The sequence below is a fragment of the Hemicordylus capensis genome, chromosome 3 (assembly GCF_027244095.1).
Source record: "Hemicordylus capensis ecotype Gifberg chromosome 3, rHemCap1.1.pri, whole genome shotgun sequence".
NCBI classification, from domain to species: Eukaryota; Metazoa; Chordata; class Lepidosauria; order Squamata; family Cordylidae; genus Hemicordylus; species Hemicordylus capensis.
Genome location: NC_069659.1, coordinates 113888771 through 113912615, shown reverse-complemented (window position 1 = coordinate 113912615; position 23845 = coordinate 113888771). Strand labels below are relative to the sequence as shown.

Here is a 23845-nt window from a genome sequence, read left to right as displayed (position 1 = left end):
TAAAGATATAGTGAGAATTAATTTTTCCTTTGTAAAAGTAAGTTTCCATTACCATTACACTTTGCTTAGCATGACACAAACATACTGAACGATGTTTAGAAAAGTTGCAGTTCCTAAATATTTAAAAGGCTTAATGTTATTATTTAAATATATTCATCATTTAAGAACAGAAATACAGAAAACAAACACAAAATCTCCTGTTCCTCAAATCAAAACTACTTACTTCTAATGTGTCACCATCAATCTCTCCTTCCAGTTCCAGAGTACTTCCTACAGCATCAGTTAAAATCTCTTTAACCAAACCACAGAATCTGAAAACAAAATCCATTCCCACAGTCAAAGACAAGATTTCTGCAGAACTGACCATTCTCTCTCCAAAATCACTATGGCATCAATATTATGTATTGATAATAGTATTGTTACTTTTAACAATAATATTATTACTTTTGTGGTAGAAAGTGAAATGCATAATAGACTATGCATATTTCAAAATAATCTAAAACTCCTGAAACTCTTTTGGCTGATTACAACAATTTAAACTGAATTGAACAACTGAACAATTTAAATTGAATTGAACAACTGAAAAGCGGTATATAAATATTTGTTATTGCTGCTGCTGTTGCTAAGTGCATTTCTTATATAGTAATTTTCACTAGACACTGCACTTTAAAAAACTGATTTGAAGATCCTTAAATACTCATTTTTAAATGTTTAATAAAGCACATATTTACTTTGTTGGGAAGTTATCTCCAAAATCTTTTTAAAAGCTTAACGTCAGCTTTTACACTATGTTTTAAAATGCATTGCTACAATGGCTGGTTAAACGTCTGGAAGCCACACCACATTTCACTTGTTAAGTCAGAAGCAGGGGTTAAATTGAGGAAGATTGCTGTAATCTGTTCCCTTGCTATCAGACAAGAGACCTGTTTTGTAGAATGGTGCATATGCCACGCATGAGAGCTTGGCTCAGAGTCCCTTGTAAGGAACATTTACTATTTACATCTGAGATAGAATGGATGGAGTTCTGTTTTAGTCAACCATTTCAATATTACATCACCAGTGAGGTATTCTCAATGGAATACATGCTACTTCGACATTGCTAAAAACTAAGTAGATCTTAAGCTAGTTAGTCCTTTGGATGACAGACCAATTTATACCCCATGTAAGAGTTGTATATAAAGCTAACAATGTAATGAATGCTCATTCAATCTGCTCCAGGTTCCTCTGGTCCTATGTTCTGAGAAGTGTAATATGTACAATGGCATTAACCATACAGAATGAAAAAAATAAATCCAGAAGTGATATTTTTGTTTATTATGTAAAATTACATAAATATCTATGGTATATCCTCAACAGTTTTATGCATTATTTTGATGGCTAGGATAAACAAAGTGAAATAAATTACTCTCACCTACTACATTGGCTCTCCGTAGAAAAGTAGATTTGAAAGTCATCAGAGTTATCATGGACATACAGAAAGCAACATCGTTCATCAAATTTTGATATGCTGCAAGCAGTCAATTGAAAACAAAGTTATTGAGTACAAATATGGGTAAAGAAGGACAATATTATGTTGAGGAGCCAAATGGAGGATATCAGCATAATCTAATTCCACATACAGAACTTCTGAATTTTCCTCCTGAGGCACAGGCTCAAACAGAGATAACCAATGGTAGTACTTTACATTCAGACCCGCTGAACCTCCCAAAAATATGTCCTTGGGGGTTCTACAATCCTCAGGGACATATCTATAGGAGGCATAGTGAGCTGCAGAAGGAAGGGGAGATGGGTGGAAACTGCACCTTCCCCATTGTGCCAAAAGTTTTGCAGTGCAGGTGTTAGTCTGGATATCAGTTACTATCACTTTTGGTTTTTTAAAAATCTGCCTCCTACTGACTGGATAGGGGAAAGCCTGCACAGTAAGGTTACAACCAGAAAGATAAGAAAAAATGGGAAAACATGTTGAGAAACGACAGTATACAACTTGCATAACAGAAGTCACAGGTTGCTTAATAGAATATGAGGGAAAGCTAAGATATTTGATCTTCCAAGGAACACTCGCAAGCTGTGTAAGGAAGCAATTGGTAAAATCATGAGTGTCAGTTGTACTATATATTGTTATATTCTAAACTGTGTTCTGTAAGAAAGTACTGGCTAAATTATGATTGCTGGAGATTACTACTTATCAACTGTTAGTTTTTTTTAATCTGGTCAATGACTGTAATAAAGATTCCATTCAGTTCCCAAGAAACCCCATGGTGATCCAGATCTTTTTTTTTTCTTCTTTTTGGGGGGGGGAAGGGGGGATTTCCTGGCTCTGTACCAACCTGTTTATGCCTTTCATTGTTCAAGTTATATACTGTGCATGTTGCAACCCTCAGGTTGCTTGCTGCTAACATTATCCAATCAAAAGCAACAATATTTTCAGGATCATTGTATCATAAATAGACCACAACAGTATATATAAGCAAATCTAATGAATTAGAATTATAAGCAGGAAAAGAGTATGTTTTCCCCAACTCCCAAGACAGCTCTATATCTATATATGACACAGATAAAAGCTCTAATTTACATAAGTCAATGAAGGCTAAATTTTGCAGACAGTGTCTGTCAAATGCTATATATGCAGGAGTAAAATAAATCCATATTACCCTAGACTATCAAGAGCAAGCAATGACAATATTCAAAGGCTACACAAGAAAAATCAATATCTGCCCATCTTCCAATTTGTTGATCTAAATATAGCACATTATACAGCAATACATGTGGATAGGCTGACTTTTTGAAAACTACATCTTTTAGGAATGATGGTATGAACTTGAGCATTACAGGAAGCTGCCTAACAATGAGTTAGACAATTAGTCCATCTACAGTATCTCAGTATTATCCACACTGGACAGACAACTGAAATAAATATAACTCTTAAGTTTGCATAATGAAGTGCCATTGAAATCAATGGGACTTAAGTTGGTCATGCCTTATATATTTCAATGGTGCTTAGTCATAAATAACTTAACCTGGAACTGCCCACTGACTAATGGTGGATCTCTAGGGTTTCAGAGAGGGTATCCTGCCCCAAGCCCTACCTAGAGATGTTGCGATTGAACTTTAGATCTTCTGTATGCAAAACACATGCTCTACCCCCTGAGCTAAGGCCCTTCCCCAATAACCTTGTGTTTAAAGAAGTGGCATTACAAAATCAAGAAGATTTTGTAATATTCAAAATATAAAATAGTTTGTGGAGGGGAAAAAGAGAAATTTGAAACTGGTATGCTGGAAATTATTAAAACGTACATTTCTCTTTTCACTCTTACAAAAGCTCAAAGTGGCTACTAGGGCTGGGTTCTCACAATCCCAGTGATCCTGATTAAAGAGTTAGCCTGGATTGTTGAGCCCTGAGGGGCTGGTTGTAAGAACACAGATTTCATGGGTGATCCTGGGCAAACTGTAGTTAAACTGTGTTTAACCAGGATCTTGCCCAGGAAGCAAATATTTGCAACTGATCAATAGCTGTTACAATCGTTCAGGTTCAGGGAAGACTTCTTTAGGAGTGGCCGTATGCCCACCTCTTTCAAGTTGGCTGGACCTACTCCCGTTCACAAGGAGATACTAAATCTCCCACACCCAGATATCAATTGCTTCCTGCTAGACATTACAAGCCAAGAAGGCGAAAGACTAGACACATGCCTGGTAAGCCTTGTCGCCATCGGCAGGCTACAATAACTGATTTTGAACAGCAAAAACTAGATCAGACAGTGCCTTGGATACAATAATAACTGAACTGCAGAACTATAGGAAGTTCCCATATAAATATACTTTAGAAAAGACCTCCATTTGCCTAGGCCTTACTCTGTAGCATAATAGCAATCACATGATGTCAGTCATCTACAGTGATGTTTTAAGTATATCTTTAGTTGTTTCTCAAGAATTATTGATTAGATGGAGCTAGGACAACTACTCAAAGCAGGAAAGAGCAAGTTAACTAGTTAAAAATAATGGTGTGTGTGTGTGTGTGTATAGACACACACACACACACAAAATTTCCCCCAAACAAGTTTAAGTGGAAATGTTTATATCAGATAGATAGATAGATAGATAGATAGATAGATAGATAGATAGATAGATAGATAGATAGATAGATTCTCAGTCCTGTTTCACTTGAAAATCATGTTCTTTTATGTTCAGAACAGAGAAAGGAAAGCAGAGTTCATTGTCATAAACACTAAAGTATAATGAGAGAAATAAATTGGGGGGAAATGAAAGAGTTTTCAAGTGCACCAACCTTATTCCTCTAATAGAAGCAGCCGTAAAATTCCACTCATGAATCTGTTTCTGTGTAAAACAGAATGGATAACAATACAGATTATTTCAATATAATCTGAAGATTATGACCATGTCTCATCACACAGAAGGGTCCTAAAGATTGTACCAATCTAATTCTCCCATTTGGGTGCTAGCATTTTCATGCTCCAGTATCAATATTGACAAGCTTGCTGCTCCAGTTCATCTAGGATAGGCAAGGCGGAAAGGATGGCAAGGTACACAAGCAGGAATCTGGGAAGATAGTAGGTCTTGGGAAGGTGTACCACACTATTCTCCTGTACCTCTTCTGTCTTCAGTACATCTGAAAGTATCGGTTTGTGTGTCATGACAGACAAACAGTATGACACATAAAATCGGTTTGTGTGTCATGACAGACAGACAGCCACTGCCAATTCATGGTCAAGTCAGGGCAGGTCTGTAAATGAAGTGCAGTGAGGCAACTATCCCATGTGGCAGTTTACCAAAAGCAAAAGTGGGAGGCATACTGCACACACCTCACCAGCCACTTCACCGCTCCATCAGCTTGCTGCCTGCCCCACCAAAGGTGGCTCATCAGGGCAGCTGTGCCACCAAACAAACAAAACAAACAAGCTACTAGAGAAACTCTAACTTGGTACAGGCAGCCAGCAAATCCTCTAAAGCACAGAGTTTCCTCCAGCTCCCTCCTCCTTGGTCTTATTGGCTGGAACAGCCTGCTAATCAAGAGACATGTGCCCAAACTGGTTCGGCGGTCCTTTTCCAGACCACCGAACCAGTTTGGAGATCTAGCGTTCGAGCTGGTTTGGTGGCGGGCAGGCGGTGTTACCTTTAAGAGACCAGGAGGGTGCTCTTCACCTCCTGCCATGTTTCCCCCACCATTGCTCTCACCAAAATTCCTGGTGTGGGGCGGCAGCATAGCTCCTTGCCGCCCCAGTCAGTGTCAAACCAAAAGTGCCCCTGAAGGCACCAGGAACTGAATTTTTAATCCATTTTTTAAATTCCTGGAGTGGTCGATGTCAGGCCAGCACCCCCTAAGGATCAGACTGGCTGGAACAGCTTGATTAGCAGGCTGTTCCAGATAGTAAGATCAAGGAAGGAAGCAACGTGCAATGAGGAGGGGCTGGAGGAAGTGCTGTGGTTTGGAAGATTTGCTGGCTGCCTGTACTGGTAAGTTTGAGTACTAGCTTGTTTGTTCTGTTTGTTTGGTGGGTAGAGGGATGCAAGTCCTGGCTTTCTCCCCTTTGAGTTCTCTTTTCTGACACTCATTCTCGTTTTCCCCTGCCCCCCCCCCGCTTTCTGTATTTTGCCTTTTGACCCATGCCCCCCCCCACTGCTTTCCTGTCTTTTGTTTTTTGCTTTTGCTTTCTCCCCCTTTTAGCCCCTGCTTTCTGCTTTCTCCCCCATTTTCTGGTTTCTGCTGTTTTTCCACTTCCTGGTTTCTTCCTTTTGCCTGCTTTCTGCTTCCCTGTTTCTGATTTATTCTCTTTGCCCCTGCTTTTCTAGCTCCTTCCCTGTTTTCCTCCATGTCTGTGGGCTCTCCCCCCAGCAGCCACCACTATGCCCCAGTAGCCACCACTATGCCACACCCATCCTTGCCCAGTGGCGGCAGCAGCAATGGGCCCACCACTCTAGTCCTCTGCACTTCGTTCCGCTCCATACCCTGCTATTAGCCTTTTGCAAAGGCAAGGGGCAGGAACCGCAGAAAAGAAGCAGCAGTGGCCAGGTAAGGGGAGATGTGGGGGGAATGGTGCACAGTGTGCATCATGCAACACCGTAAGGGCGGGAGGTGGCCATATCACTATGCTGCTACAGGCACCAGTAGGGGGCCTGGCCCAGGCCTCAATCAGGTTTCTGAAAGTACATAGGAACAAATTAAGTAGATATTACCATTTGACACAAAAACCCTTGGAGAAACAGATAATCTCCAAGAAAAATCAGTGCATAAAATACATAACCTAATCAAAAGTAACAGATGCACCATGTACCTGCAGAAAGGACATAAGGGCCAGGCCTTGGCAACATCAATGACACTGGAGAATTAGAGCTCTTTTTCCTAAAATGCACCATAAGGAATTTCTCTTCCAAGGAAGTCTGATGTACACCCAAATGTAATTATGCCTTCACACAGCATTTGTGACAATGGCTAGGTCAAATAAAACCCAGACATCTCCCTAATAGGGATATTTTTCGGTGTACTCAGCTTCTACAAACCATGCCATAAAGTATGCATTGCAATGAAATGAAGTATATCCTGGTGAAACTGCAGAACTATCAAAATGAGCTGTCTACAGGACCTGCTATTGGCTTCCTTAGTCAAACACCAACAAAGTGAAGTATATGCTCATTCCTATTCTTCTCTGTTCCCTTCTTCAAAATAGACATTTTATTGATAAGTAGATATATACACTGCCCAGAATAAAAATGAGGAGTTTTGGTTGTGGATTCTGTGGCTTAGCAGCTATGATTCCAAAGCAGTCACAGCCATGACTTCAAAGTAGTTGAGCATACTCATGCCATAGCCTGCCAAGTAAAATGCATCGAAATATATGATATGTAAAGTAAAGTTGTGCCCTCAAGTTGGTGTCGACTCCTGGTGACCACAGAGCCATGTGATTTTCTTTGGTAGAATACAGGAGGGGTTTACCATTGCCTCCTCCCGCGCAGTGTAAGATGATACCTTTCAGCACATATCAGCGGGGATTTGAACCAGCAACCGCTTGCTTGCTAGGCAAATAATTTCCCTGCTGCACCATTAGGTGGCTTATATGGTATGTACAACATTATAAAAATTGTACCAGAACTAGTATTTAACAACTGGTAAGTGAAAGGTGAAATCATTAGCACTAAATTAATGACCCTCTGTTTTCCTTCGAGTAGATTTGGAAACTCAGGAGTAAAGCTCTGGCACAAGCTTGGTTTCATATTCTAAAGAGAATTCTGCAAGTTGAATTTGTTTAATTTTTTATTATTTACAATTTTTATTGGCATTATGTGGTAATTTGTTTCAATTTGTCTCATGACAAATAGGAATTGTCTCTGAAATATATTACAGTAAAATATATTTTAAAATGGAATTGATGATTATGTTATATTTAATCCTATCCTAATGTACTTCTTTGGGACTTAAGAGGAGTCATATATTGCAACATCTCAATTTTAACATCAGTAGAACTGAGAAGACATGCATGTCTAATGATGTTTATGTGAAGACATTCTTTAAGAATTCTAAACACATACTTTGGCATACAAGTGTAAAGAATTTATAGTGTGGCAAAAACAACTCGCCATTGAATTTACCATTTCTGCAGGAGACACGTGCCACAGGGAAACAGTTCTCTCATCGGCTTCATTGTTGATTGAAACATATGCAGGCTGATATACTTTAGTTGGTTCTATCACTAATACCTAAAACAAAGAACGCATTTGTTCAGTGAAATCTAACTATTGCCATAACACAGGCTGCTCAGAGTGAGCAGCAGAATGCTAATCCTGAATTTGCTTACAAGAAAATAATTTTTCCTCTTCATCAATGAGAAATTTAAGAGATCTTTCAACAGAGTCACAAAAAGGATAAAACAAAGAATTATATGATCAGGTTTCATACAGTTTCTTATAATTGTCCCTTCTTGCAGTTTCTTGTAATATTAAATCCTATTCACTGCTATTTTAATTAAGCAATTTAAGGAAAATAACAGAAGATGCATGAAGTTTATTCCTAATACTTCTACAGATTAATTCTGGTTGCTATTGACAGATTACTCCCAAGCCCTTAATGTGCAGGATTCTAAAAACTTCATAATTAACCTATGGTAATTATTAAATGACTGAGACATCTGCTGAGGAGGCTGGGGAAGGACTACATAATATAATTAACTGGCTAAGTTGTTAAAATTGCATGTAGTCAGGTTAGTTACTTATTGTGCAAAGGTCACCACATAATGGTTCCTCCTTCCTTTTTCTTCCTAGCTGAATGACTTTTCCATTCAGTTACTGCAGTCCAGGGTCAGGTGGAAGACCTAAAGAGAAAGTGTGGGGCCTCACACTTCCAAACTCTTTCACAGGAAGAAGCCCTTTCTCCCTTGGTATTGCCCCATTCCAGCTAAATTATCATCTGTCCCATGAGAGCAGATGGAAGTAGCCCCACCCAGTAGACCCATGGTTCACATCTTGCTCTCTACTTGTGTGCTTCTTTTGAGCACTCCCTTGCTGGGCCTAGGCTTCCAGATCTGCCTCCACATCAAGACAAAACACAAAAGAACCCAAATGTATATATCCAATGTATAAAAATATATTATTTAGAATTACGCTAATATATAATAGTAATAATATTACTCATAATATAATAAAGTGTATAAGAAATTGTTAATTCAAAAATAAAACAAGTATCACCACCAAGCAGAAAGTGGAAATATGTATACTCCATAGTTCCACCAATAGCTAGTCCATGCCTAGGACATAATCCGATATCCTGATATCAATTCATTCCCTAAAGAATCCAATGGTGCATTCCTGTATAAATTCTGGAGTTGAAGAAGTCCAAATGTGAAAATAACTGCTGTCTTGATGAATTGTCATCTAGAGAGCTACTCCACAGAGCATAAGAATTTTACTTCTGATACAAAAATCATTGGTGGCTTACTTGATATGGTGGACACAATGAGGTTAGTATCAACAAAGTCTGTATTTTGAAGCAATGCCACTGAATAAGGCCTCATTTCGGCTGAAACATGTCTGGCAATTCATCAAGTTACTTTAGCGTTTGGACTTCTTCAACTCCAGAATTATGAGTATGTTATAGGTATTGTAATTGTAAATAATAATTTTTTATACATTGGATATACATTTGGGTTCTTTCGTGTTTTGTTTTGGTATATGTGAATGCAGTCACAGGTCTTTTTTTGGCTTCTGCCTCCACATCACTGTTCCAAGGATGGTCAGTTTCTTTCTCCACCTCTGGACTGGCCTATGGCCTGATCCAGCTAACATAACATCTGATTGTCATCAGTCTGAACCAAATTGAGTAGACATCTCATTGTCAAGAGCCACAAGGGCTCTGTGGTAACCAAAATAATCCTTCAAATAAAAAATGACTTTAATGGATACCCCCAAACTATTCTTTCTGCCAAGATCAAGTCATATAGTTCCCTGCTAACCAAAAGTCTTGTTATTACAGGTGGCCCTCTTTATCTGCAGGGGTTCTGTTCTTGGCTACAACAGCAGATAACGAAACCTTGAGTGAATGGGAATTGAGGGAATTAGGTTCCTGAGAATGCAAAAAAGCAGAAATAAGAGCAATAAAGCAATGTAACATGCTCTCCAGCTGTCCAGCAATGCCCCTCCAAACCCCCAATTCTTCCTATTTCCGTGAAAAATCATGGGGAATTTTTTAAAGAGCCACAAAATGGCTCCATTCAGTAGAATGGTGGCCGGAAATGACCTCGAGGTCATTTCTGGCCACCTAGGAACCACGGATAGGCAAATTTCGTGTATTTAGATCAGCAGATAGTGAGGCTAGGTCTATATGGCCCAACTGCAGATATGCAAAACTGCAGGTGCCAGGACCGCAGATAACGAGGGCCACATGTATTGCAGTAAAGATAAAACTCTATCCATGAAGGAACATTTGATCCAGGCCAATCCATGTGATTTTACTTAACACTTTGTCAACATCTACCAACAGCATTTTCAGCTAGCTGAAAGAGGTGGCTATTACCACCATTTTGAAGCGTATACAATACATGCTTGAGTCTTGACAGCTGATTATCTCTATAGAAAAAAATGTTTTAACTTGTGCCGATTGCCACACAGAAGTGGAATGACTATAAGGCCTTTTTGCTACAAAGTTTTTGCCATTTCTCAGCCAGATCCTGCAGATCATTTTTGGCAAGAGAACTCAAGTAACGACTTGCCTCACTCCTGCTGAAGTCCAAACCATGGCTCTGCCCTAGATGACAGGCAACACTACATAGGTTTACCTGTCACCAGATTCTATCAGGGCAGTTCATAATATCAGGCCACAGATTTCTGATACTTTCTGCTTGATACTAAACCACTTTTGTGCATTAAAGGTCTTACTGGAAATCTCAAACCATTAGTTGTTTCTTTGGTTGCCTCAAAAATGATATCTAACCAGAAGTTCAATCTCTCTTGTCTAGGAGAGTGTTCTGTGGTGAGTTTCTTGAAACGCTGAATTAACATCAGGTTCTGTACTAGGGACTTCAAATACCTGAAACACAAAAATCATCATTTCCTCTTAAGTTAGTGATGAAACTAAACTTTTTATTGGAATAAATAGAAATTTCTGATTGAAACAAATAGTTTGGAGCTTGCAAGAGTGATTTGTGTCTTTAAATATCTTACAATGCACTGTAATTAACTTATTCAAAGCACAAGCCACCCATACTTACACTTACAACTTAAAACCAGTGCCCAGATTAGCTGGCATGTGAATAAGCACTGAAAAGACCCAGAATAAGTATATAGCCCTACACCGCATGTTCACACTTTTCTCATCAAAATCCCCTGTGGATGTTGGAGCTAGGGCCCTGGCAGCATCAGCTCTCCACTGCAATGTCTCATAGTGACCACTGCGGCGGAGGGGAGGGGTATGGTCATGGATAAAAGTGCTGGACTCCTCCCCTCTTTCTTCTTCTAGTGTTAGTCTCCATTTTGTCTCTCCAGAGATGGTTGTTTGTTTAGTCTCCTTCCCTTTCAGCCTTAAGCTCAGCTTTCCTATCCTTTTGTAACTTCTAAATAAATCCTTGTTCTTCAAACTTAAAGAACTGTCTCCAGACCTCTTGCTTGGCTGAATTCTTCCCAAACTGGCTTTGCTCTTCTAATGCGAGCTGAACTGCCATTCTTCTCCTACAGTGGATTCTTGAGATTATTCTCAGGAGGCTCTACATCACTAACTGACATTCCAAGAGCAAGTTGATGTCTTATGCATTTCAACTATTTTTCTTCCTTCCTTCAGAATTGTTACATAAATGGATTTGTATATAAACCATGTATAGTAATCTATTGAAAAATTACACACCATAAATCAATATCGTATTACCAGAAAACCATTGTATCCAAAAAATGCCATACAAACAAGTTCCTTACACATCTGTGGTAATTTACAAAATGGACAATTGTATGGATGTATTAACAATAAAGAAACACAATTGTATGGATATATTAACAATAAAGAAACACACAGTGGCAATGAAAGAGTCCCAAGGTAGTAGCTGAAGGGTCAAAAGATGATCAATAGCTCCTTTTTAGGTGTACAATAAATCAAGAGCTTCTTGTAGTGTGTCACAGGATCAATTCTCACATTTGCTCAATCTTGCTACTGCTCCAAAAGATCAATTCTTGCTGTTATTCGCGGTTACTCAACAAGTATCCTGGTAAGCAGGTATCTAGGTAGTTTGTAGCCTGTTTCCTCCTGCTCTAAGCAGGGCTTCATCAGGAGGAGTTTTTAGCAATTTTCATTAATGGCTCATTCTACAAAGAATAAAAAAACCCCACAATAATACAGTGATCCTTTCACTATTAAAATACTCTCAACAGAATTATTATATAAACTCAAAAAGAGGGAAGGTTTACTTACTTTGTTGCTCCTTACTTTAAACAATTTTCATTAATAGCTCCTTTTCAGTAGTTTCACATTGGAACTCTACTGATTCAGGGTCATTCAAAAAACAACTTCTGCAATGCTGCTTAATATACCTCTCAACCTCCCTCAGCCTTATACACTCCCGTTAATTAACAACAGTGTGATCATTATACAATCAATTATATAAATACCTAAGATTACAGGCACTAACACACATGTGCAGAAAACGCCATCAAAGCATCACAAAGAAAGGGGGAAAATGTTAGACCTTTTTTTAAAGGATAAAGGTTCAAAAGTCTATAAGGATCTACAAAATGTATGAATGTTCCATTAATACAAAACTTTAATAACACCAAACATCTGTTTATCTCCACCTGTTTGGTCTCTATAGGCCTATAGGTATAGGCCAGGTCATTGACCTGATTCAAGCCCAATGGTTCTAAAGTTCGAAGTTGGTATATAAAAAAACTTCCCTTTGTAGGAGAACAGTTTTAATATCTGAATAGGATAATTCTTTAGGTTTGTATTTATAAATGACAAAAAATTCAAAATCCCTGGGGGAATGTCCTGCCTGTATAAAATGGCTAACCGTGGGGCATTCCAAATTCTGATTCCTTATGCGGGTACGGTGTTCCAAAATGCGAGCCCTGACTGTTCTAGTTGACATCCCTACATACCTAAGAGAACATGTATTATATAAATGATGTTTTTTGTTAAACAATTTGCAAAAAAGTCCAAAACATGTTAATACATCCATACAATTGTCCATTTTGTGAATTACCACAGATGTGTAAGGAACTTGTTTGTATGGCATTTTTTGGATACAATGGTTTTCTGGTAATACGATATTGATTTATGGTGTGTAATTTTTCAATAGATTACTATACACGGTTTATATACATATTCTTATGTATATGGTTTCTTTCTTTATGACCAGTGTGTCCTCCTTACTTTTCATTACATAAATGGATTTGGCAGAGCAGTTCAGGAATATCCCATTTAATAGATTATTAGGTCCAGAGTTTGAGAGATTTCTACACCTTAGTTATACAACGGAGAGTTTCACCAAGAGTGGCTATTCCCATCAGAGAAATGTGTTGATGGGAAAAGCCATTCAGTGGCAGGAAAAGGGTGATGATTTCCCCATATTTGCAGTTCTTCGGAATTCTTTCAGGGTATGGACCTGTCCTATGCCAACACACATTCTGTGTGCAACACAGTCCTATGCCATCACGCATTCTGCATGCAGAGGATTTATTTATTTATTCACTCATTCATTCAATTTCTATACCCCCTCCCCAAAATGGCTCAAGGCCGTTTACACCGAGAAATAATAAATAAATAAATAAGATAAATAAAATGGATCCCTGTCCCCAAAGGGCTCATAATCTAAAAAGAAACATAAGATAGGCACCAGCAACAGTCACTGGAAGTACTGTGCTGGGGGTGGATAGGGCCAGTTACTCTCCCCCTGCTAAATAAAGAGAATCACCATGTTAAGAGGTGCCTCTTTGCCAAGTTAGCAGGGGTACACGTTAGCAGGATGCTACAGAAATAATAAAATTCATTCCAGCAACCCCATATAAACCACGACACAGGCAAACACACAAAATCTCCTACAGCACAAAGGCCACAGTCTACTTCATTCAGTTTTCTTGAGAATGCAAATATGGCCACTTTATTCATCATGTAATGGTTATCATGCCCTGAGCAGTGAAGGAAACATGAGAAGCAACAACAGATTCAAATTATGCCATGATACATACCAAATTGGTGGTTTCAGTTTAAACAGCCTTTCTGCTGCTTGCACTGCTTTACCCACATCACTGGCCAACATGCTTACACTGAAGAACTGCCCAACATCCCAGTAATTATTCATTTTTTCCAAGCTCCCTTTTCTTCCCAACAAACTGTTTAATCGTACACCTTGAAGAATTCACATAAAAAAGATGTTACAAGTTAACACAACAGTTCCTATTCAGAGACTGAAAAGAGGAGGGCATGCATTCTTAATTATGGGAAATAGAACTGCAAGGTTTGTGAGGGAGCTGAGAACACCAAGCGCATAAAGACATTAACCTTCAATCCACAACTAAATATCACTGATGGGAAGGAAATGTTATAGATGGCATTTTTCTTCTTCACTGATAATGTATTTTATCTATCTATCTATCTATCTATCTATCTATCTATCTATCCATCCATCCATCCATCCATCCATCCATCTATTCATTCATTACATTTCTATGCTGCCTAATAAGTCTCTTGGTGGTTTAATTCAAGAGGAAATCAACAGTACAATCTACATGTGGTCAAAGGCACTAATTATGTACAATCTTCCTTACAGCACTTTACAATAGGGGTATGCACAGAACCGGCTGGTTCGGTTTGAATCTGAACTGGACCCATGCCGGACCAGGCCAGTTCGGTCTGGTACCCCCTCAAACCCCCCAGGTTCAGTTCAGTCCAGGGGGGGTTCGCGAACATTTTTTTTAACTTACCCCCTTTGGGGGAGTTGTTGGAGGTGGCGGGGGGCTGGTGAGGTTCCCCCTCCCCTCGCCGGCCTCCCTTTATGCCTATACTGGTCATTTGGCCAACTCTTCAACCCATTCGGGCCTTCCCTCTCTGGTGTGGTGGCCATTTTGGAGGCTGCCGCACCTGCACAATTGGCATCTGTGTGACCCAGGCCACACAGAGGTCAATTACGCAGGCACAGCAGCCTCCAAAATGGAGCTGTCCTAACGGCCAGTATAGGTATAGGGAGGCTATCGGGGGGGAGGGGGAACCTCCATGCCCACCACCACCACCTCCAACAACTCCCCCAAAGGGGGTAAGTAATTTTTTTTTTTTAAATCACTGTTAAATACTATAGTGCATGATCATTCATAAACAGGAGTTAGCAACCCCACATTACACCAAAGAATTTTGTGTTTGTTCACCTATTTTCCTTAATTCTATAGAGGTCTGCAAACCCTGCGAACAGTTCGCGAACAGTCCACGAGCCCAACCGGGGGTGTTTCAACACATTCGACACTGAACCTGTTTGCACATCCCTACTTTACACTAGAATTGTATATCACATGCAATATGTAATATACAATATATACCTCCCCCCCAAAAAAGGTTAATATAACTCTCCAATATACTTCATGCTAGCTATATCACTGTTAAATACTATAGTGCATGATCATTCATAAACAGGAGTTAGCAACCCCACATTACACCAAAAAATTTTATGTTTGTTAACCTATTTTCCTTAATTCTATAGAGGTTTCAAACTGCTGCCCTGCAACAATTAGCAAAACTGCAAGGTTAATTCCCGAGTATAGAGTTGACTGGAGTTCAAACCCTTTACGATACCTGCAAAAGACAAGATTGTACAATTTAGATAACATACTTGCAAATAAAAACCATCTGAAAATTTCAGCTCACAATTAACAAAACAACTCTTTGTTGCATACCTCAGAAAGTTAGTTGATTTTTAAAAATATTTAAACAGATAAGTAATCGTTATTACTTATAAAGTGGGCCTGTGGGATTTGATTAACATGAGAGAGAGGACATTGTTCACAGCACAACCAAAATAAAGAAGTGAGAGGAGGGTGCGGACATCAGGCTGCGGAACGGACCCTTCAAGACGTTTGAAACTCCTGGACAAGAGCGGGCATTGCACTGTATGTAGATCTGCAGGTACTGACATTCCCAGGAGTAGAGAGGCCCAGGTTTCCAACCCACCCACCCAGAACTGCTGCTTCGCACGTTGGGGGCCACATTGGCAGGTGGGATGGTAGGGCGCAGGGTTTGACAGCAGCTTCATGGCCAGTCATCAAGACCAGGAAAGCACAGGCCCGAGTACCCATCCCCACAGCTTTCCTGCACGGAGCATCCTCCCTTACTCTTTTTAGTCTGCCATGCTCGTGAGAGCTCAGACCGTGGGGTTGTGGCCTGCCATTGTTGCCCAAACCATGACTGCCAGCTTGTACAGCAACAATACCACATCATGCAGTTTGCACTAGTTCCCCATAGATGGTTCTTCTCATGAGCAAGATTTAGGGAGCAGACATCCCACCCACCCAGCCCCTTTCCCCATCCTTACTTGGTGAAAAATAGAACTTGGCTGCTCTGGAATCCCTTCTGGGGTTTGCCTTCCAGACCCCGCCAATTGCACCCTCACAAGAAACAACTGGCATGGATGGTGTGGGCAGTGAGCTGCAGAATGAGCCCTTCCAGCCATTTGAAATTCCTGGGCCAGGGCCGGTGTATGTAGATCTGCAGGTGTGGAGATTCTCAGTAGTGGAGAGCCCCAGTTTCAAGCTACCCCATGATGGCAGCTTTGTATGTTGGGGACCATGGGTAGGGGCACACATTTCCACAATGGCAGTTGGGTTGGCAGGATGCTGGGTTTGACAGTGGTTTGACTGCGGTTGCTAAGACCGGGAAAGCACTTGCCCACATGCCCATCCTCACAGCTTTCCCACATGGAGCATCCTCCCTTACTCCCCTTAGTCTGGATGCGTGGAGCATCCTCCCACACTCCCCTTAGTCTGCCACTCTCATGAGAGAGCGGTCGGTAGGGTAATGGACTGGAGGTTTAGCCTAGAACATGAACACCATCGCATAAATTTCCAATTAGTGCCCCAAGGACTGCTCTTCTCATGAGTAAGACTTAGGGAGCAAACCTCCCCCTCTGAGAAAGAAATGGGTCTCCCTTCCCCACTCTTACCTGGTGAAAAATAGAACTTGGCTGATCTGGAATCCCTTCTGGGGGGTCTGCCCTTTAGACCCTGCCAATAGCTCCCCCACGCAAATTATTTGCATGGACGGTGCAGGCACTGGGCTGCAGAGCGGGCCCTTCCAGCCACACAAAATTCCAGGCCAGGGCCATTGTTGCGGCATATGTAAATGATACACCATGGGGCATTTTAAGCTATCTCTGCCAAGCCACCTGGGCTTGGTAGGCAGAGAAACCCATGCATATGTGCTGTGGGGTGACCTGGCAGGTCGCCCCACCTGACCTATTGCCAGGTGAGTGGTTGTGATCTTGCTGTCCGCCATCCACTGAGACCGGGCAAGGCGTTGCTGGGGTTCCCTTCCCCAGGGCTTGTATGGACACAGTATCCTGTCTGGGCATCTCCCCAGCCCTAAAGCCCGTGTGTTTGCCACCATGGCCTGTTATTCTCATGAGAGAGCATTTCCAAGTAACCAGATCAGAGTCAGCGAAGCAGAGGGAGAATACACCCCTCATGTATTCTACCAAAGACAACCGCAGGGCTATCTGGATGCCATACCTGCCTCACATGAGAATTCTGATCACTTCCCTGAATGTTTCTTCTCATGAGTATGACTTAGGGAGCAAGCACCCTAGGTCATACTCATGACTTTAAAAAAGGAGCAAGAGACCCCTTCCCTACCCTTTCTGTGTGAAGAATATAACTTGGCAGTGGCTGCTGTCCTGCTTGGGTCTGCCTTTGGGCTTCCCCCTCCTGCACATTGTATCCAGTTATATAATGTAGTTAATTGCCAATTATACAAATTCTGTTCAGGCATGTATGTGTTACCAGTTGAAAGTCTAAACAGGGTTCAGCATCCCCACAATCCCACAAACAGAAGATATTCCACTCAAGCAGGGGCGGGGGGCTGGTTATTTTCACCAATCCATCCTTTTCTCTGCAGTTCCTTGCTTCCTGAATATACATCCCTGGAGGTCAGATGACCCCCCAAGCAGATGTTGGAGTTGCAGGGGGCAGAAACATAGGGAAGGGGGATCAGTGAAAAACACCCCTTTCCCTTACATGAAGAGAAAAGTCTTCCATTCACAGAAGGACTATTTGGTATGCTGGCCACACTTACTAGGATGTGAGTCTCACTGAACTCACTGAGACATTTCCAAGTAACCAGATCAGAGTCAGCAAAGCAGATTCAGATGCAATTGCGGATGATTAAAAACAGAAATTATAATTACTGTATGGAATTCATTGTCACAAGATGTGGTGACAACCGCCAGCTTAGATGGCTTTGAAGGGAATTAGACAAACTAATAAATAGATGATAGATCTTATCAATGGCTTTTAATCATGATAACTAAATAGAAACTACAGTGGCAGTATAACTCTGGATATCAGTTGCTGAAGGCTACCACCTTCCTGACCTGCTAAGTCACTCCCTAGAAGCGCTAGAATGCCCACTGTGAAAAACAGGATACAGATGTACCTTTGATCTCCTACATGAGGGAGAATACACCCCTCCTGTATTCTACCAAAGACAACCACAGGGCTCTGTGCTCGCCAGGAGCTGAAACCGACTTAATGGCACACTTTACCTTTACTGACTTAAAAAGCTTTAAAAGGGAATCAGACACAATCATGGAAGACAATCCATGATAACAGGTATTAGGCACCACAGCTCCATGCTCAGAAGCAATATGCCACTGAATGTTAGTTGCTAGGAGGCAGAAGAGGACTGTTGCCTTCCATTCCTGCTTGCAGGCCTCATGGAAGTATTTTGTTGGGTTGGCCACCGTTGAAAACAGAATGCTAGACCAGATTTACTTTTGACTTGAGCCAGAGGGCTCTTCTCATGTTCTAATGTAGATATTCCTTCATTCTAAGCATTACAAAGTTTATTTGATAATCTGAATCCACCCATCCATGGTCTTTTTTCTTACCATTCAATTGCTCTGTCTCTGCTACTGGTGTCTTTACAATCCGAATCAAGGAATATGTCTTTGTAGATTCTCCCACATAGGCAGAACATGTCTGGTGCTGGATGATCACATATCTGGAGCACCTGAAGCATCACTTGCAGTGCCTTTCCTCGATCACCTGCATTGTTCCTTCTGAAATTCAGGCAGAATATTATGAATTATATATGAATAAAGAACTATACATGTGAGATCTAACTCACTCCGTGTTTCTGTCAATGTACAAACATACATTAGCTTTCTGAGTTTAACTAGGTTTAAGTTTACATAAGTACTTTATGTAAACTTCAGATTTCAGCTTCAGATGCTGGTTTATTTTGAACCACGGTAGCCAGAATCATCCAGTTTGAATGTAACAATAGATCCTGGCTTGTTCTAAGCCAGGATGGGAAGTAGAATTCTTCCTCCCTTCACAGGCAAAGGGAGTGGGGAGAGCACACATGCCCAGGGTTAGGGGACATCACTCAGTCCTGGCTCCACATTATGTCTGAACTAGGCCACTGTCTTGTTCAAAGAAACAGCGGGATATTGAGGACTATAAAAAGTCTTGTAGCATCTTAAAGACTAACAATGCTTTTAACAACACACTTTGAGGCTCTTCTCACGCACAGCCTAACCCAGGCTAGGGAAGCCCAGTCTGGGTTAGGCTGCATGTGTGAACTGCTGGGATTGGGCCCAATCCCAGTGGGGCTGCGCCACCTAGCCCAGCTTTGTAACTCGGCTTTTAACCGGGGTTAAAGGTGCCAGCAAACCATTTACACCAGCTCCCTGATTGTGTGCAAGCTCAGGTTGCTTCCAGCCTGGTTGCACACAGCAACGGGTACCTAGAGGGCCTTCCGTCTGGGGGAATCCCACAATGCACTGCATTTGGCATGCAGTCATCCCGGCCTCTGAAGTGTCGTTTTGGCCTCTGGAGCTGTGTGCTGCTTGTTAAAGCACTGCTCATTTGGGGGGAAGAAGGTAAGATTTGCGCAGCCTTCCCTCCCTCCTGCCCACTTCCCTGCCCACCCAGTCATGTGAATAGCCCTATTATCAGTAGAGCTCCATATATATATTAAAAGCAATTAACTATTTTCCATCAACACTACTTCAGGACCACTGTCTAAATAAAGTAGATGTACCTTAGGCAAAATCAATGTAGAACTTTTTCTGTTTACATTATAAAGACATTTTAAAAGTTTTTTTTCCACGTTCAAAGCAAACACCACTTTACAGGCTAAAAGCCACTTCGACACATGCTGTTAATCTCTAGTGGGGTTTAAACTATTTATCAACCTCTTTTCAAATCTGCTGATGAATTGCTGATTCCCAAATATCTAGGAAGAGGCTTGTATTTAAAAACTAGTGTGTGTACAATGTCAGATGAATAGCACTTCCCCATTTTTATTCACAAGGGAATATATTAAGTTGTCTCAGCTTCTGAAGCAATGCAAAGGTAATAAAAGTATAACTATAATATAGCTGCATAAAGCACCCTTCCATACACATTAGTTTGCACAGAACTTCTTGCAAAAGTACAACTATACAGATCTGTAGCTAATTGTCCAGTTTTTGTTGGGACATTAACTTATTTGCATGGATTTTACATTACTCAGCAGTAAAACAAATAGAAATCTACATCAGATTATCTAAATGCTACTTACTGGCAGTGTTTCTAATTAACACTGGAATGAAAGTTGTAAACACATTGTCATGTTCAACATACAACTCCAATAATGGTTGCACACACACTGAAGAGTTGTTTGGATCAAAGTCAGTATGCAGTTTTCTGGAGGTGCAGTAAACAGCTGCTATATTTGTGGCCAAGGTATAGCACAGCCAGAATCAACTTTGCAGGAGCAACAGACACTTTCAAGCTAAAGTAAAAGTCGGTTCTGTCTGAAAACTAAAATACTACTCACTAAGAATGCTACTGTTAACCGGTGTCAATAACTTCGTTACTTGGTCATCTCTTTTTGACAGAATGTTGTGTAACAGCCCAGAAGGCTACTGAAGGTTTAGGGCATTTATGGTTCCAAAATATCCTGAATGGGAGAAGCAACATAGCACATATTCTCCATATAATGCAAGGGTGTCAGGGGCCTCACCCCACAACTCCACCTCCATCAGTTTCACCAAGTAGGGATCAGTCCAGCTGGCAAAGTTTCTCCCACAGCTTGTGGAAACACATCTGATGGTATGTTTCCCTGCTTCCTCCTGGTATCTGGGCCCCGATGCAGCAAGGACCTTGCAGCAGTGTCAGCACAGCCTCCAGAACAACACTGATGCTACTGTCAGCTGACCTCTCACCAAGGTCTGATGAGAGACAGGGTTTCCCACACAAAAGCCAGGTGCACTCGTGGGGCTGCAGTGAAGATGGGTGGGTATTTAGGCCAGAAAGGGAGGAGAAGCAAGGAGCAGCAGTGGAATGAGGGGACCCCAGAAAAGGGCTAGCTGAAGGCAGGCCAACTGAGCGGAAGGAAGAAGAACAGGATGGCAGCTCAACCTTCTTCCCCTTCCTTACTGAGGACTCAAAGAGAAAGAGAGAGTGTGCACAGGCCAACATGGAAAGGTGAAGCACTTCACAGAGAGTATAAGGTCATCCTTTTCCACTAGGTAGACGTTGGTGTCAGTGAGTATGTGGTGATGGGGCGGGGTCAGCAAAATGAAACAGCAGCTTTAACTAAGCAAGACAGACACAGACACAGGTTGGTTAATAGGCTGAATTAAATCAGAGAGGGCAGAGACCTCAGCCTTCTTAAAGTGCAGAGTTTTCTCTCAAGGAACTAATATAGCCTCTATTGCTGCTTGTAGGAGTGTTCTGTCTGTCTAATGCTTAAATTGTATATCTGTGAATAACCAAGTATTACAAAGACACCATTAGCCTCCAGTGATCTCTCCTCCTAAAGAAGCCAGAATCCTAGTAGCACTAAACTCACAACCTAAGGGAACTGGGGAGCATACGCAACATTGTGTTAATTCATCAAATACAGACAGTTTATAAACTGCTTGTGCTACACCTTTCTTCAAAAGCATTGAGACATTTTTTTCTAGCATGTCTGCACTAACTTTGCTTTGATTAAGTAATCAGAATAATTCCTTCAAAAGGTACACTTCTGACTAATCTAGGTAGTTTTGTGTGTGAGTGTGTTCAGGAAGCCCACTATGGAAAGGTTTGGAAATCATAGCCATAGACTAAAAAGGAGTAGGCATTATACACTATAGAATAAAACAATTTTCACATTTCAGATCAGCCTGTAACTTATTTTGGAGATTACATTAAATAGCAGGATCCCACAACCCTCACATATTTCGGAGGCACATAGACTGCAGAGGGAAGGAGAGATTGGTGAAAATTGTTCCTTCATTTCATGTGTGCAAAGTTTTTCAGTGTAAGTAGCATTAGTCCAAATGTCAATCAAATATGCTTATGAACATCACTCTTAAAACACACACGATATTCCTTCCTAGGTTTCCCTCTATAAATGCTTTCTGTTTATCAAAGAATTTATCCCACTGTTTTATCTGCAATCTATTTATGAACTTGTCATTTTCTTTCTTTGAAGTAGTATTATTTTAAATATTAAATGGAAACATTTTCACTCCTGGACAGACAGTGCCCTTTTATAACCTTACACAGAAGAAAGTTTGCTTGAATTTAATCTCATACTTACTGCATGCACTCTTGAAGTATGCATACTTACTTCCATGGAGATATAAAAACAAACAATACCGATATGTTATACTGAGCCTTTTACAAAAATTCCAACTAGATACAAACAATTAAACAGCAGAAATGTTCCCTCTATAAAAGATTTTCACAGAACTCTTTTCAAACTTCCTTATCCATCAATCTATCTAAACCTTATAAAGATGAATCAAAATGGCACAAAATTTTGAGCAGAGAGCATTTGCATTCTCTGCTTATCATTAGGGTGGATGATAAGCAAAGCAAAAACTATCTCTGCTTTTTTTTAAAGTACACATTCATTTTAGTTAGCAACTACACCTACTTCTTTTGTATTTGTTAGATTGATTGATTGATTGACTGATTAAGTGCTGTCAAGTCAGTGTCAACTCTTGGCAGCCACATGGATAGATTCTCTCTAGGATGATCTGGCTTCAACTTGACCTTTAAAGGTCTCTCAGTGGTGCATTCATTGCTGTCATAATCTATCTTGCTGCTAGTCATCCTCTTCTTCTCTTTCTTTCAACTTTGCCCAACGTTATGAACTTCTCAATTGAGCTGGGTTTTCGCATAATGTGTCCAAAGCATAATAGTTTGAGCCTGGTCATTTGTGCCTCTAGTGAAAATTCTGGATTGATTTGTTCTATGATCTATTTGTTTGTTTTCCTGGCTGTCCATGGTATCTTCAAAAGTCTTCTCTAGCACCAAAGTTCAAAAGTGTCAATACTTTTTCTATTTTGCATCTTCAAAGTCCAGCTTTTGCATCCATAAAGTGCCACGGGAAAAACCACTGTCCGGATTATTCTAATCTTTGTAGGTATAGCCACGTCACAGCATCTAAATATCTTTCCCAAGGCCTTCATTGTAACTCTACCAAGTGCTAGTCTGTGGCATATTTCTTGACTGCTGGATCCTTTACTGTTGATGGTCGATCCTAAAAGGCAGAAGCAACCCACCACTTCAATGTCACCACAATGAGACTGTGGAATGTGCTCCCTGCTGAGATACAATCCTCCCCATCTCTGGCAATTTTTAAAAAAACACCTGAAAACCCATCTTTTCGCCCAAGCTTTCTCAGCTTTTAAAAATTTTTTGTTTTAATTTTATGGTTGATTTTAAACTATTGATTTGTTTTAACTCTTATTTGTGTTTTAATTGTTTTATGTTAACCGCCCAGAGACGAATGTTTGGGCGGTATATAAGTTTGATGATGATAATGATGATGTCTTCATTGTCAGTGTCAATTCTGAGGCTGTTTGCTGTACTCATTATTAGTTTGTCATTAGTTTAGTAAATATAAATTAGTTTACATTTAATTGTAGTCCCATTTTTTCACTATGCTCTTTGACTTTCATTACTAGAGCTTGCAGATCATCTGCATTCTCAGCTATCAGAGTGATGTCATCAGCGTAGCGCAGGTAATTGATGTTTCTTCCTCCAGCTTTAAAACCATGCTCATCTTCTTCCATTCCAGCTTGACTCAGTATATGTTCCGCATATAAGTTGAACAAATAAGGAGAAAGTAGATAGCCTTGTCTTACTCCTTTGCCAATCTGGAAACAGTCTGTTTCACCAT

The 23845-nt window shown here is 40.6% G+C and overlaps 1 protein-coding gene across 8 annotated transcripts in view; it reads right to left on the bottom strand.

Annotated features, from left to right (window-relative positions):
* MAP3K15 (mitogen-activated protein kinase kinase kinase 15) overlaps positions 1–23845 on the bottom strand; it is a 146986-nt gene that overhangs the window by 38754 nt on the left and 84387 nt on the right. For all 8 annotated transcript variants that reach the window (XM_053312981.1, XM_053312982.1, XM_053312979.1 and 5 more), the window contains 8 exons: positions 18567–18737; positions 15150–15262; positions 13669–13828; positions 10378–10528; positions 7600–7707; positions 4283–4332; positions 1412–1507; positions 224–311 (listed from right to left, as the gene is read on the bottom strand). In XM_053312981.1, coding sequence (XP_053168956.1) covers positions 224–311; positions 1412–1507; positions 4283–4332; positions 7600–7707; positions 10378–10528; positions 13669–13828; positions 15150–15262; positions 18567–18737 — 937 coding nt within the window. The remainder of the gene's footprint in view (positions 1–223; positions 312–1411; positions 1508–4282; positions 4333–7599; positions 7708–10377; positions 10529–13668; positions 13829–15149; positions 15263–18566; positions 18738–23845) is intronic.